The sequence below is a fragment of the Primulina huaijiensis genome, chromosome 3, assembly GCF_012295235.1.
Source record: "Primulina huaijiensis isolate GDHJ02 chromosome 3, ASM1229523v2, whole genome shotgun sequence".
Taxonomy (NCBI): domain Eukaryota; kingdom Viridiplantae; phylum Streptophyta; class Magnoliopsida; order Lamiales; family Gesneriaceae; genus Primulina; species Primulina huaijiensis.
The window spans coordinates 15171068-15186364 of record NC_133308.1 but is presented as its reverse complement, the minus strand read 5'-3'; the positions used below and the strand labels follow the sequence as shown (position 1 = coordinate 15186364).

Here is a 15297-nt window from a genome sequence, read left to right as displayed (position 1 = left end):
TTAGTATTAAAATTAATCTATACTATTTATTAAACTTGATGTATTTCGAAAATTTGGTCAATAATTTATTTTAAAATATCCATAATCAAATTATAAATTCATGAAACAATTAAAAAATATTAAAACGTAAAATATAAATAAAATAAATATATAAAAAGTGAAAAACGAACTATTTTATTGCACATATCAAATTAATTAATTAAAAATTTAAAATATATAAGATTATTTGATAAATAGTTTATTTGTAATTGTTTTATGACAATGAAACATATATAAGATTATGATAAAATTAATTTTGTCATTACAATCTAATATATAAATTTAATCACTTCTATTAAAATCATACAAAGTATTCAATATATTATCTTACCATCATACTTATCTTTGATTTATTCTTATATTATATATATCTCATATTTTTTATATGTTGTGTACCAAACTAATGTTGAGTTCATGTGAGATCCCATCCTTTCTTATTGTAGAGTTATTGATGGGCTAAAACAGCCCGACGACAGCAAGCAGCCCGGCCCTAAAATAGGACCCGAAACCCGTCCCCACAACATTCCCCCAACGCCGCCGTCTGTCACTCCCTTGTACATAAAGCAAACAGAAATCCTCGCCTTCCTCCTCCTAGGGTTCCGCATTTTCTATCTCCAGCCTCTTATCATCCCTTTCACGTAGAGATAACGAAGTGATTGTGCAAATGGCGCAGTCGCTGGAACTTCTGCTTATTCAATTCTTGATGCCGGACAACGATGCGCGGCGCCAGGCGGAGGATCAGATTAAGCGGCTTTCCAAGGATCCGCAGGTGGTTCCAGCACTTGTCCACCACCTCCGCACCGCTAAGACCCCCAACGTCCGCCAGCTTGCTGCCGTTCTCCTCCGCAAGAAGATTACCGGGCATTGGAGCAAGCTCTCTCCGCAGCTCCGCCAGGTGGTCAAGCAGTCACTAATTGAAAGCATCACCATGGAACATAGGTTTGTAAATTATACAGCCTGTTTTTTTTTTTGGAACTATTCTTTCCATTGTTTTGTTGAAGATAATTATGCTGATCACTCTTCAATTAGGCGCGTGTTAGTTGTGACACAGAATTCTTTATTTTTAATGATTGTAAGATGATAGGCAGGATTTTGGCATACTACTAAATTGGGATGGACTTGTATGATTTTTCTTTATAATCTTGGTTCAAAGTCCTGGGTTTGTTATCTGCCAAGACACACTGGACGTGCTTTGTACTCTGAACTGTGCATGATTTTGCTGAAGTATGAACCATTTTTATTTTTATTTTTTCGAAAATGATGTAACATGCTTTTCTCTTATGTTTTTTCTGGTCATAATCGGAGACATTATTATTTCTGTACCACATTCTTCCTGAGTCCTGAGGTAGGCCCTGTTTGATTTTTTTTGCCAATAAGATTTGTTCCCCCTTTTGATTTTGATAGGCATGAAAAGGTTGGTTTTTTATCCGAGCATGGTGCCCTCAGCAGAGTCCCCTTTAATTTTTGGTGTAGCAAGTGAACAACAAAATCCTTATTCAGTTATTTGATACCCTTTTTGTTCATATTTGCATATCCAAATTTACATAACACATTGAGAGGATAATCATGCTAAATTCCTTTCCTCTTTCAAATTTAGAGGGATTTGATGTCTTCCACTAATCAAATTGTGCTTCACGTTACTATTTATTTGTTGTATTGAAAATCATTTGCAGATTCTTATGATCAGATGGTTGTTTGTGTCTATGGTTTTGCAGTGCACCAGTGAGGCGAGCTAGCGCAAATGTAGTGAGTATCATAGCGAAGTATGCAGTCCCATCTGGAGAATGGCCAGATTTGTTGCCATTTCTATTCCAATGCAGTCAGAGCGCTCAGGAAGAGCACAAAGAAGTACATTTTCACTCTCCATTCCTTCTTCATATTTCCTTCATTTTTTTTTGTGCTACTATCAGCAATTTGCATAAACTTTAAGTGGTGATACATTGACTGTCCAAGAGTTTTGAGACTTGTGTATTATAGCCACCTTTTCTAAGAAGTGTACTTTATCTTGAAAGATGTTCTAATATCCTATGGTGAATGCCCTTAGGAGGAGTTCAGCCTAACCCACCGTGCTACATAGTAGTTCTAAACTGCTATGAAGTGTGACCCGTGTCCATGCACTAGCTCGTAGCTATTTTAGGCTCTAGACTGCAAGAGCGACATCGGGCCCCCCTTCTTACCGTCCATTGTTGTTAGTTTTTTCTGAACACTTGTACGTTGTGCTAGGGATATGTATCAAGAAGAGAGCTTTAAGACTACAAAGGAGAGAGGGATCCAGGTGATCTAATATTGTTGAGTTGCCGAACTAATAGGAAATTAGATCCTTATTTCATCCTTTTGCGGTATATGATATGATGATCAGTCATGAAATCATAAACTATCACAAGTTATTCATCTCAGTGGTGTTACCAGCGAATAAGGAGTCTCAGTAAATGAGCTGATATTATTGGAAATGAAATTGAGTGGTGTCTTCGGTTGGTAAAAGAGAACTAATTGATTGTTTAATCCATAAATATGATTAAGATACAGGGATTCCAGCAATTTTACGTTTTACTGAGATGTGGACCCTAAAATTAGTTTTTCGCATATGTTACTGGGAGAAGTGGTCGTCTTTTCTAAAATGTTAAATCATGTTTACATGGAAGACTCTAGCAAGAGTGTATTTTTTGTAGAGATTTATTGACTTTTTTGAATAATAGACGTAGGTGTAATTAATAGATTTTTATTAATTTGTATAGAATTTCACAGATATGTAAAAGATTTTCATAGACTATTGTGAATTTACTTTGATGGATTTTTACAGACATTTATAAACTTTTTCATAAATTTCAATGGAATTTGTATGTAAAAGGAAAAAATAAGTACATTAAAATATATTTAATTAATATCATTTTATAAAGTTTTTTATGTTTATTCCATATAATTATTCTTATATGTGTGTGTGTGTGTGTGTGTTGATGTGTGTATCTTCGTAATCGTAAATTTTAAAAAGATATTAACGATGTAATTAAATTAATGCACAACACACACACACACACACACACACACACACACACACTATATATATATATGTTCATTAAGTGAAAAAATAATTAAATTAATTATTAAAAATAATTTATTATTACTTCCGATTTTTTGGAGGATAAAATTTTATTAAAAATTTATGATTTTCCTATATATGGCACCTAATAGAATTTCAAAATTATAAGTTATAAAATAATATAATAATTAATAATATAAATTATATAATAAAACAACAAAATCAATTCCTATTTTCCAATTGCCAAAGTTCAAAAAACTTAAAATCTATGACTTTTTAAATCTTTTTTTTTATTTCAAATTGCAAAAGTTAGTTAATCAATAATTTAGAAAATAAGTCTCCCTAAATCTGCTAACAACAAAAAAAATTGAAGATGAAAGAAAGATTTATATATTGAAACATGATTTGAACGGGGAAGAGAGATGTGTAGAAACATGATTTGAATGGAGGAAGTGATAACAGATGGAAAGAAATTATTAATTCGAAGTCGATCCAAATCTTTGTGTTCAATCAAATATAATTTTTGACATTTTATTATTGTACTTTATGCTTTTATATTTGTATGTTAATGACTTTCATGGAATCATAAAAGTTAAATGAAAATTTGAATATCTCTGGACTTGTATAAATTTTTTAAAATTAAAGGTTGAATATCACATGAATTTTTAAAACTCCACGAAAGTTTATTTTTGATACCACTAGATTTACATAGAGTTTATAAAAATCTATAACGAATACCTCGACTTTTAAACTCCACAAAACTCTTTAAAAGTCATTAATTCTCTCACATTGAATACACCACTCCTAAGTGAAACAGGGACTATCTCTTTTGTATATGGGCTTAATCTTTCCAATTCGAGTTTTTCTATATATGCAGGTATATATATATATATATATTCAATAGATGGATATGCATGTTCAGTATGAAAGGTTAAATAATGGCTTTTTCATGGTTCAAGGTGGCGTTGATACTTTTCAGCTCCTTGACAGAAACAATTGGGAATTCGTTTCGACCGTACTTTACAGATTTACAGGCTCTGCTACTAAAATGCCTACAAGATGAGACCAGCAATCGTGTTAGAGTTGCTGCTCTCAAGTAAAAATTTGCTTGAATAATTGTTTGATGGTTGTACTTTTGTTTAGATATATGAGTGTCATGATTAAACATGGTGCATTTTGTTGTATCAGGGCCGTTGGTTCTTTTGTGGAGTTCACTCATGATGAGACAGAAGTGGTGAGTGATTTTATTCTCTACATCTACCTCTTACAGATTCACTCTTATGGTATAATTAAATTCTAGATGTAACACATTACTGCATTTTAAAATTCTCTTGCGAATGATGGTTATGTTTCTGTGATGATCTCATCTTAGTCTTGCCATAATTGTGATTTCTTTCCCTCCTGAAAATGAAAATGGATCATCTGCATTGTTAAGCTGAGTTGATAGGCTGGTCTGTCCTTTCCAACGCACCCCTTCATTGTAGCATGCTATGGCTAATGCTCCTACGGCCTACCTGCAGGTCAAGTTTCGAGAGTTTATTCCCAGCATTTTGAATGTGTCAAGGCAATGCCTTGCTTCTGGTGAAGAGGATGTTGCTGTACTTGCTTTTGAGATTTTTGACGAGCTAATCGAGTCTCCAGCTCCTCTTCTTGGAGATTCTATCAAAGCTATTGTTCAATTTTCTCTTGAAGTTTGTGCAAGTTCTAATCTGGAATCTAACACTCGCCATCAGGTTAGCAGTGTGAACTACCATATTTTTTCCCTAATTTCTCAGAATTCCACTCTTTTGTGGTAATTTTGAATTATAAAAAATGAATTGGTTATTTTTCTGATCCATGCTTTAATTACATTTTGTTTTTCTCCTTTTCCCTTATGTTAGGCTATTCAAATAATTTCATGGCTTGCAAAATATAAGTGCAATTCCCTAAAAAAGTACAAGCTGGTTGGACCAATCCTGCAAATTATGTGTCCATTACTTGCAGAATCCACTAACGAAGAAGATGATGATCTAGCACCAGACCGAGCTGCTGCAGAAGTTATTGATACCATGGCTATAAATCTTCCAAAGCAAGTATTTTCACCTGTTTTTGAGTTTGCTTCTTTAAGCAGTCAGAATGCCAATCCAAAGTTTAGGGAAGCTTCGGTTACCGCTTTAGGCGTTGTATCAGAAGGTTGTTTAGAGTTGATGAAAACCAAATTGGAGCCTGTACTTCATGTTATCTTGGGAGCACTTAGGGATCCCGAGCAAATGGTACGAGGGGCTGCATCCTTTGCGCTTGGTCAATTTGCTGAGCATCTGCAGCCTGAGATAGTATCGCATTATGCAACCGTTCTTCCTTCTATATTGAATGCCCTAGAGGATGCATCTGATGAAGTCAAGGTGACCATTTGATGCCACCTGTATTACACCTATATTACATTGTATATTTGCCTAACCTGGCAACTTTTTACTTTTTATTTGTCAGGAGAAGTCATATTACGCATTGGCAGCATTTTGTGAGAACATGGGTGATGAAATTCTTCCTTTTCTCGATCCTTTGATGGGAAAATTACTTGCTGCACTCCAAAGTAGTCCTCGTAATTTGCAGGAGACTTGCATGGTAAGATTTCAAGGCATTTTCATGAGTAATATTATGCTTCAAATTAATTTGGTATTCTCAATTTTAAAATCCTTTGTATGCTATTGTAGTCCGCAATTGGTTCAGTTGCAACTGCTGCAGAACAAGCTTTTGTTCCATATGCTGAAAGGGTTCTTGAGTTGATGAAAATTTTCATGGTGCTTGCAAATGATGAGGACCTCCGATCGCGAGCAAGGGCTACTGAGTTAGTTGGAATAGTTGCAATGTCTGTTGGGAGGGCTAGGATGGAACCAATATTACCCCCCTTCATTGAAGCTGCTATATCGGTATGTATTTTGTTGCTTCACAATGTGCAGAAACGATCATTTGGAGACATTTGATTTAGGGTTTAGTAGTCCAGGGTTTTTGGTTAGAGTTCAGTGAGCTTCGGGAGTACACCCATGGGTTTTTCAGCAATGTGGCTGAACTCTTAGGTGATGCATTTGCTCAGGTATTCCATCTTGCGTTAATCTTACTGTTATGTGCTTATAATAAACATGACAAAAAAATATCCTATATGCCTATTTGTACAGTACCTTCCTCATGTAGTTCCTCTGGCATTTTCCTCCTGCAACCTTGATGATGGCTCTGCTGTGGATGTTGATGATTCTGACGAGGATGAAAATGTCAGCGGATTTGGCGGTGTATCATCTGATGATGAAGCACATGATGAACCGAGAGTTCGTAATATCAGTGTGAGAACTGGTGTTTTGGATGAAAAAGCAGCTGCTACTCAAGCTCTTGGCTTATTTGCTCTGCATACAAAGATTTTCTACGCACCGTATCCTTGATTATGTATTTTATAAAGATGCGAACTTTTCCAGATTCAATATTGAAACATGTTTATGATATCTGGATACCTTAATTTGTATTTAAGGTACATAGAGGAGACCCTGAAGATTTTGGTTAGACACTCTACTTATTTTCATGAGGATGTTCGGCTTCAGGCAATAACCTCATTGAAATGTGAGTCAGAATGCCTGAGATATACGTCTGTTATCATCTGGCTTGTTACACTTCTAACCATTCTCATGCTTGGCGCATTTACCCGAAGACAATTCCTGACAAGCTTATTTATGTAATTGTTGACATTCTAAAGAATTCACATGTGTGCGTTGCCTAGTATTTCGAGGCTCAAAACCAAATCTCACCTTGTGCATCTACTGTGAAAGATAATACTGCTTTCTGATATTTATGTTGTATATAAATTAACATTAAAATACCAAAATTAAATGCATATTTGTTGAGATGCCCAGTTTTCTTGTAGACTGCAACAAGAATATATGCCTGCTGGCTTTGATGGCTTTCTCTAGATTGCGGTAGACAGTTGGGATAGATTGTGGTTCTCCGTTTATTTGTTCATTGGCTTGTCTGAACTTGATATGCATTGTTGCATTTTAGATATCTTCCTGACCTAATCCTCTTGGGATTATATTTAGTTGTCAACTTAGTTTCTATACTGGTGGTCTATTGTGATATTGTTTATCTGTCCATTATCTACTTATCTAAGGTCTTACTTTTGGATTTAAATTATGATGGCAGATATTTTGACAGTCATTCAAGCAGTATCCCAGAATCATAATGTAAGTGTAGAATGACCGCTGCTTTAATAAATTTCAGCTCATTATCTATGTGTGGAATTGACTTGTTTATGGTGAAAGAGCTCTGTGCGTTCTGGTTCCAACTGTGAGTAGCTTGTGATTTACCATCTGAGAAGACTATTGCTTATTTGCTTACTATTTCTTATTCTTGTACAGTTTTTTGAATTCGTCGAAATGTCTTTTATGTTTTATGTTTTAGTGGTTCCTTTATTTATTGTCGTTTTATTTTGGGCAAATCTTTATCATGATGAATTATGTTTTTTTTGTAGGAAGGAATCACCAAGACAAAAGAGGTTCTTGGTGAGAGTCTCATAACCGTTGCGACTTCAGGATTTTTCTATGCTAATCTCATTTATATGTTGTCCATGGTTTCTTGGTCGACAGACACTATAATGGACATCTATGTGAAAGCAATGACGGAAGATGATGACAAGGAAGTTGTTGCTCAAGCCTGTATGTGCATTGCCGACATCATTAATGATTTTGGGTACTTGGCTGTCGAACCTTGTAAGTTGTGAAACTTGATTGTCTGTTATGTCTTGTCGAACGTTCGGTCATAAAAAAATTAATATGCTTCCTTCCTTTTTCTATGTTCCAAATAAAGACATGCCTTCACTTGTTGAAGCTACTTTGGTATTACTCCGTGAGGAATCTACATGTCAGCAGATTGAATCGGACGGTGAGATTGAGGAGGACGCTGAACATGACGAAGTGCTCATGGATGCAGTTTCTGACCTCCTTCCTGCCTTTGCAAAGGCAATGGGTGCTCAATTTTCTCCAATTTTTTCGCAGCTGTTTGAACCTTTGATGAAGTTTGCGGTTAGTGGTCAGCATTTGTAAATCATGTAACTCCGATTACTTCTTTTTTATTGTTGCATTCTTTATGGCTTTGTTAATTACTATTACAGAAAGCATCACGCTCACCACAAGATAGGACTATGGTTGTTGCAAGCCTTGCAGAAGTTGCGCAGCATATGGGTGCTCCAATTTCTAGCTACGTTGATGTAAATTTTACTAATTAAATAACAAACAATTTTAATTTCTTTTTGAGGGAAATCAATTTATGGAGACCATTACTATCTTTTAGGTTGTTATGCATCTTGTACTCAAAGAACTAGGATCAGCTGATGCGACAAATCGGAGAAATTCAGCATTTTGTGTGGGCGAGCTGTGCAAAAACGGTGGTGACTCTGCCTTGAAGTATCCTTCTACGTGCTGGAGTCTATTTCAGTAATAAATTACTGTCACCATATATGCATACACATCGCTGTATTGGAACTGTTGACTCTCAGAGAACAATTACTAAGAAATATAACGTAACATGTCTGTTGAAACTTTACAGTGTGGTTGTGGATTAAATTTTCAAAACCTTCCTCCACATTTATTCTCTCATAATTATGCTACCTTTTCCCAGTCCATCAGTAATCAATATTGGATTTGTACCGTTCATTAAGTTCACGTTCAATGTAACCGTCTCTTTTCCTTCTGACCTTCTGCTGTGTCTGTGTGTGAGATAGAATATCTTTTTGCTATCTTTGTCCTCCTTACATGCACAAAAGATATTACGCTGATGTTTTAAGTCGCCTTCACCCCCTGTTTGGAGAATCCGAGCCAGATAATGCGGTGAGGGACAATGCTGCGGGTGCAGTGGCAAGGATGATAATGTCTCACCCCGAGTCGATTCCACTCAACCAGGTTGGTTTTTCCCCTCTTCAGTTTTGAATTCCTATTTTATAATGTGTCCTATATTGGCTCATTTCGTGTGTCAGGTCCTACCTGTTTTCTTGCAAGTGCTTCCATTGAAAGAGGATCGTGAAGAATCTCTGACTGTCTATGGCTGTATCTGCAATCTAGTTTTATCATCTAATACTCAGGTATTAAAATCATTTTGGGCCAATTCTGTGCATACCTTGTATTTATTTTACAATCAATAATTTTTATGTTGTACCGTGTATGTCCATCTCCAACTCTCAGGGATATTTGTTTTTCTTCATTCGTAGATACTGTCTTTCGTTCCACAGCTAGTTAATTTATTTGCTGAAGTTGCTGTCTCTCCGGATGAAACTCCGGAAGTTAAGGTTTACATAGGCAGGGCGTTCTCTCACCTTATATCCATTTATGGTCATCAAATGCAACCTCTTTTGGGCAATCTTTCACCGACCCAGGTTAATGCTCTAGCAGCAATTGCACCTAAGAGCTGAATATTGCATGTCTGGTGTATTTTTACTGCTCTTAGAGAGAGCTACAATCTTGGACCAATGTTTTTATGCTGTCAATTCTTGGAAAGAGATTCAAATTCCTATATACTCCCAGTGAGGTATGAAACTAACTAATTGGAAAAAAAGTATATTTGAATTACATTATGTGGAAATAAACGAGCTGGTTTATGTGCTGTGTTTGCGTGTATTGTTATTGATCTGTTATTTTAACAGGGTTCAGCATCAAACTAGTCTGGGTTTGGCTAGTGTTTACTGGGAACACCAACACATTATAACAAAGCTTTAGCCTCATGATAATTTTAAATTCCCGTTTTCACTAATGATGAGAAACTGTTTCTTTAACAGTTGCACTGTAATTAATTATCATGGTAAACATATGACAAATTGTTGTTGGCAACTATAATTGCTCTTGCGATAAAAAAGTATTGGTAGGGATACTAAATAGTTTTAAATGACTTGAGTCGACCGCTACTAATAGTTAAAGGTTTGGATTAAGCGAAATTGCTCTTATAGAGTCAAGATGATGTATTAAATTTCTGTGAGTAGTTAGTTGGTGCAATTATTGAGTTCCAGTTATTGCCTCTGGCAAACCTAACAGTCGAAATGTGGTGCATTGTTTGCTCTACAGTCAATAAAATTTGTTTTTCGCTATTGCCAGTTATTATGGCTTCGATGACGTGATAAATGATCGATAGTAGGATTACAGTTCTCGACAAATTACAAAATTTGCTCAACTGTAAAGCTCTTGCATGCACAATCTTGTTCCACATTTGCCCTCTGTATTAATCTGCATTTCTTTCGCGTCTCCTCATACTTATTTTCTCATGAATGGGGATTTCAATTGTTATTAGGAGTTTATCCAAGCATTGATCCCAACTGACTAAAACCCGCTTATGTGAAATTCGTACAACGCCTAATTCTATCATATTTTGCAGGTTTTCGTTATTCCTTTTGCAGTTTCCGGTTTTCCAGTTTGGGGATGTTGCACTTTCTCAAATTTTGGTGTGTATTCTGCGTCCGATTCTTTTGATTTTTTTTCCTGATTTAAGTTAGTTATGCTCATTTTGGTTTTTCCGAAAGTGATCCCAAAATAGCTAAAAAATTCGTGATTTTACCAAATACGTGTGTTTATTAATGCAGAATGAGGTGTGCTTTTTTTTTTTTTTTTTTTTTTTTTTTTTTTTTTTTTTTATTTTTGTGTGTGTTTTTTTTTTTTTTTTTGGCTTGTGATAATATTGTATTGAACCTTACACTTGATGGACATTAAGCAATCCATTTATACATTAGTCCATTAATTGTGCCAAAGAGGTTGTAGACGTACTCTTCCATTCCTAGTGCTACATTTTATACCATTGTCATATTTGTCCAGTTCTCACCATCTCTATTATGTTAGGATGTGTTTGGATTCAAGTATTTGAAATTACGATCTCAATTTTTTTTGTTTTTGTTTGGGATATATGTATATATATAAGTAAAAATTGCTTGTTTTTTTCCTTAGTTTGCATGTTGGAGTAGACAGATTGGGTAAAGATAGTGATGAATATAAAATTTAAATAATTTACAATTATCACATATGTTTTATGACATGCCAGATTTTAGACATGACGAACAATTTCACTCGTTACAATCTATGCATATAATAATAGAGTTTTTGTTCTATTTGAAAGTTCTAACAGAAAAATGTTATAAAAAAAAGAGTAATGTTATATTTATAATCAAATTTACACAACAATTTTTACAAAACAAAAAATTCAATAGAAAAATTCTATTTAACAAAATATCACGGTAAATTCAATATAAAATCTCATGAAATAATAACAAAATCTCACGATATAATAGCAAAATATCACGATATAATTGTTGTAAATATCGTTGTACGATATTTTGGTTGTATATAGAGCTAGACTTGTCAAATTGGGTCAGGCCCGTCGAGCTGGCCTGTCCCGCTATAAAAATTGAGCGGGTTGGGTTGATAAAATAGCAGCCCGTTTGGAAGCGGGTCAAATGGGTTGAGCTCGTTTGGGTTGCCGGCCAAGACGGGGCGGGCTGGCCCGTCAAATTAGGGTAGAATTTTATATTTTTAAGTTTTATATAAAAATTGGAATAAGTCTCTTGCGTCTCTATCACTTTCTTATCTTATTTCTTCTTTATTTTTCTCCTACGCCTCGTCTCCATCACTCACTCTGGTAAAATCTGAATCTATGTGCTTCTTTTTTTTTTTTCCGAAGATGTTATGTTCTCCTCCCTTTTCTATAATAGATATAGGCTACATGAATAAAATTTACAGATAATTTACTGAATGACAAATTTAAATTTTGGTTTAAGAATTTATTGATAATTTACTCTTAGAACAAATATATATAAAGAAAATAAAAAAGGAGAAATTTACTTCGTGTCTTTTAGATGCAGACGATAATGGATGTGCAAATATTAAAACAATATCATCCCGAGAATGATCCAATGTTGTTGAAATTTTTGATGAAGAAATAGTGGAGGAAACTATTGTAGAAGATCAAGATTGAATGGAATTTAATGAGAATTGATTTTCTAGTATTTTTTTAATTTGTTTATGTTTGGTTTAAGCACTTTACTTTTTATGGATTATGTTGTATGCTTTCTTGATTTCTTATTTCAATGTTTTTAAGTATTTTCTGAAACTATTTAACTAAAATATATATTTCTTTTACTGCAATATTGTTTAGCATTTTTTTCTTAAAAAAACTAAGCGAGTTGGCCCGCTTAATCCGCGGCCCAAGATGGGTTGGGCTGGGTTGGCCATTTAGAGGCCCGCCCCATCTTGGCCGTTTCGACATATCTATCTATAGCATTCTTCTAAAAAATATTTATTAGTATTAAAGTATTTACCTATCACATTAAATATTTAAAAAAAAAATAAGAAATAAATATTTAATTAAATGTGATTTTTTTAATTTTTTTTAAAAATAATTCAAATTTCTCTCAAATATTTAAGTGTTGACATTGATTATATTATTTCATTTAATTTCGGTTATAATTTTGAGTTTTATATTACTTTTATATATTTAATTTTCACTACTATCTATCATTTTAAATAAAATATAATTTTTTTTATATATATAATATAACATTTTTAACTTTTTAAAATAGCGTCGTTGTGAATTTCGGTACATTGATGATATGTAAATTGTTATTATTATTATTATTATTATTATTATTATTATTATGTATCTTATATTTTTAACATGTTTTCAAAAGTAATTAAATTTTTAATCAAAATTTTTCAACTGATAAATGACAAAAAATCTAAATTTTTTAAAAATTTTATTTATTGTTTAAAATTTTAATTGACAGAATAATATATGATTTTTTTATTGTAACATTTCTCTCAACCAAGAGAAATTAATTCAATGGAAGAAGTTTGTTATCCTCATTTAAGTGTTATATCTCAAACAATATAAACATTTTCATATAATAATTTTTATAATAATATTTAAAATTTAAATATGTTAATTATTTTATATAAATAATTTTAATAAATTTTCAAATACAAATACTTACTAATTTTAATAAATAATTACATAGAATACCACTGTATACATCACACAACACTATGTACATCACATAGATAAAATAATAGTAGTTTCAAGTTACTTTTATTGATTTATTTACACATTGACATTATAATGCATCCAAAGCAATAAATAGAAAAAAACTGTGGGGACGCGGACGTTAATTATCTTCTTAATCAATTTTTGAGAATAAATAGATCAATTAATTAAGTTGGATCTAAATTTTTATTATTTTTTTATATATATAAATGCGGAACATAGAATAATCAATCCTGATATAAACATTAAACATAACAGTACAAGTCTTGCACAAGATACCGTCAGATCAGACTAAGGTTCGAAAACTATACATCAAGTGCTGAACCAATCTACATCGAAGTCCGGAATCACCACTCTATCTCAATCTTTCATCTTCTTCTCGACCCTGATCATGTCCCACATGTTGTCATGCACACATACAAACACAACAACAGCCGGATAACTCCGGTGAGAAATATATCCCAGTATAAACAAATGCATATCAAACTCTTGACTCGACTAATCTAATCTAGAGTTCCCGGTTGAATAAGAACGCAACAACTCACATACTCTCCACAGCTAGATGGTGGTACGTTCTTATTCCCAGACTTTGGTACTCTATATCAAATATCTGCAATAGAAGCCGATTTGCTCCTAAGCACATCGACATAAACCAATGTCCAGTGACCTGGCACCTCTGTCAAGGACTCTCTGTCTCAAAATCAATCATCTAATCCACACTTTCTATAAATCAATAGAACAAGCATATAAATGCAATGAATTCAAATATCTGAAAACAATAGCAAATAAGTATGTGGTTTTAGGGAAACTCAGATCATATCTGACTCGAGTTATCAATCTCGGTCTAACATTGATTTATACCTTTCTTTTGTCGATCTGATGAAACGAAGTCTCTAATTCAAAGCTGTCAATCTCAATCTGAAATGACATTATTCAATATCAATACACCACCCAACCAATACTGGGTATAATCAGAACTCAATCTAATTCTGTTTCGACGGCATAACGGCACAATAACGATATCCCCAGTAATTCAACAATACGAGATATCTATTACAAATCATAACCAACAGCCAATACCATCCATAATCTCAGAAATCTGACTAATCTCGATCCAATATTCTGAAAATCATAAAAATGTCATACGATATCCGTTCTTCGCTCCGGTTTCGATTCTACAATATCTACTATCTCAAGAACACCATAAATAAATCATATCACAATTCCCCCAATATCATAATTTCAAATCATGCTAGAACATAATAAAACTTACGTCCTTTTGTAGCTGTTGATGAGAGGATCTTAGAACTGTGTTCGGATTCAAATTCTGAGAGACGGATCGTGCACAATCACAAATTTAAGATACAACGAGGCTTGAGGGAATTTCTGAACTTTTCCTCAGGAATTTCTGAACTTTTCCTCAGTTTCTTGGTTGTAACTGTAGAAGGAAATGACATTTCAACATATATATTTGCATGGTGAAGACATGTGGCCTATTTCTTTAAGCTGCACGTCTCGCGCATATGCGCGAGACCTACTGTCTCGGCGCAACAAAAATCTTCTGCTCGCGCATATGCGCGCCCTCATATGCGCGAGACCAACTGTCTCGACAGAAGTAAAGTCCACCAGCTCGCGCATATGCGCGCCCTTTTCTCGCGCTGGTTCTCTGCCTGCCTCGCGTCATGTCGCGCATATGCGCGAGGTGTTCTGTCCTCGCACATCACATATCACATGCCAACTCAAATCATGTCTCAGAGTGGTCTTTCTATAAGCACATCAATGCATATTCAATAATCTCAGATTATCATAATAAGGCATTACAAAAATAAACAAAAAAAATTCTTCCCACTGAATGGGAAGATTTATCCATAGTCGGACACAATGACTTCATATACCTCACAATGGCTTCATATCCCTCTTGCATATCGATTTTAATTGTTCAGAACGGTGATCGAACTGATATATTTAAAAAACAACAGTTCAACCCATCAGACTGATTTAACCAGATAGTCAGATTAGAATATTGTTTTATTATATAAATATGAATATAATATAATGAATAATATATTTTAAATTTTAAAATCTAAAATATGTATATAAATAGAAAAAAATTATATATATTTACTAAAATTTTAAAACTAAATAACTATATATATATATATACATATACATCTATATATATATAATATATATAT

General features: G+C 33.8%; 1 protein-coding gene across 3 annotated transcripts; it reads left to right on the top strand.

The window, feature by feature from the left end:
* Window positions 1-479: 479 nt before the first annotated feature.
* On the top strand, window positions 480-10708 carry LOC140973530 (uncharacterized). Of its 3 annotated transcripts, none has more exons than XR_012174645.1 (21): window positions 480-978; window positions 1755-1887; window positions 4036-4172; window positions 4265-4310; window positions 4597-4809; window positions 4957-5457; window positions 5543-5677; window positions 5767-5982; window positions 6057-6146; window positions 6229-6476; window positions 6573-6661; window positions 7238-7278; window positions 7566-7596; window positions 7681-7803; window positions 7901-8115; window positions 8205-8300; window positions 8384-8496; window positions 8856-8991; window positions 9066-9170; window positions 9297-9613; window positions 10451-10708. XR_012174645.1 is itself a non-coding variant. In XM_073436413.1 (20 exons), exons 1-20 carry the CDS (start codon window positions 704-706, stop codon window positions 9495-9497), a joined length of 3144 nt encoding a protein of 1047 aa, XP_073292514.1. In that variant the 5' UTR covers window positions 480-703; the 3' UTR covers window positions 9498-10416. The 3 variants fall into 3 exon arrangements, 1 of the variants encoding a protein (XP_073292514.1); XR_012174646.1 differs by lacking the exon at window positions 10451-10708 and adding an exon at window positions 9729-10416; XM_073436413.1 differs by lacking the exon at window positions 10451-10708 and having other exon boundaries at window positions 9297-10416.
* The last annotated feature ends 4589 nt before the right edge of the window (window positions 10709-15297 follow it).

Excerpts from the sequence above, each read along its gene's own strand:
- LOC140973530 (XM_073436413.1), top strand. The coding sequence starts at position 704 with ATGGCGCAGTCGCTGGAACTTCTGCTTATTCAATTCTTGATGCCGGAC. Across the intron at positions 979-1,754 it reads AGCATCACCATGGAACATAG|TGCACCAGTGAGGCGAGCTA; the intron begins GTTTGTAAATTA and ends ATGGTTTTGCAG. Across the intron at positions 4,810-4,956 it reads AATCTAACACTCGCCATCAG|GCTATTCAAATAATTTCATG; the intron begins GTTAGCAGTGTG and ends CCCTTATGTTAG.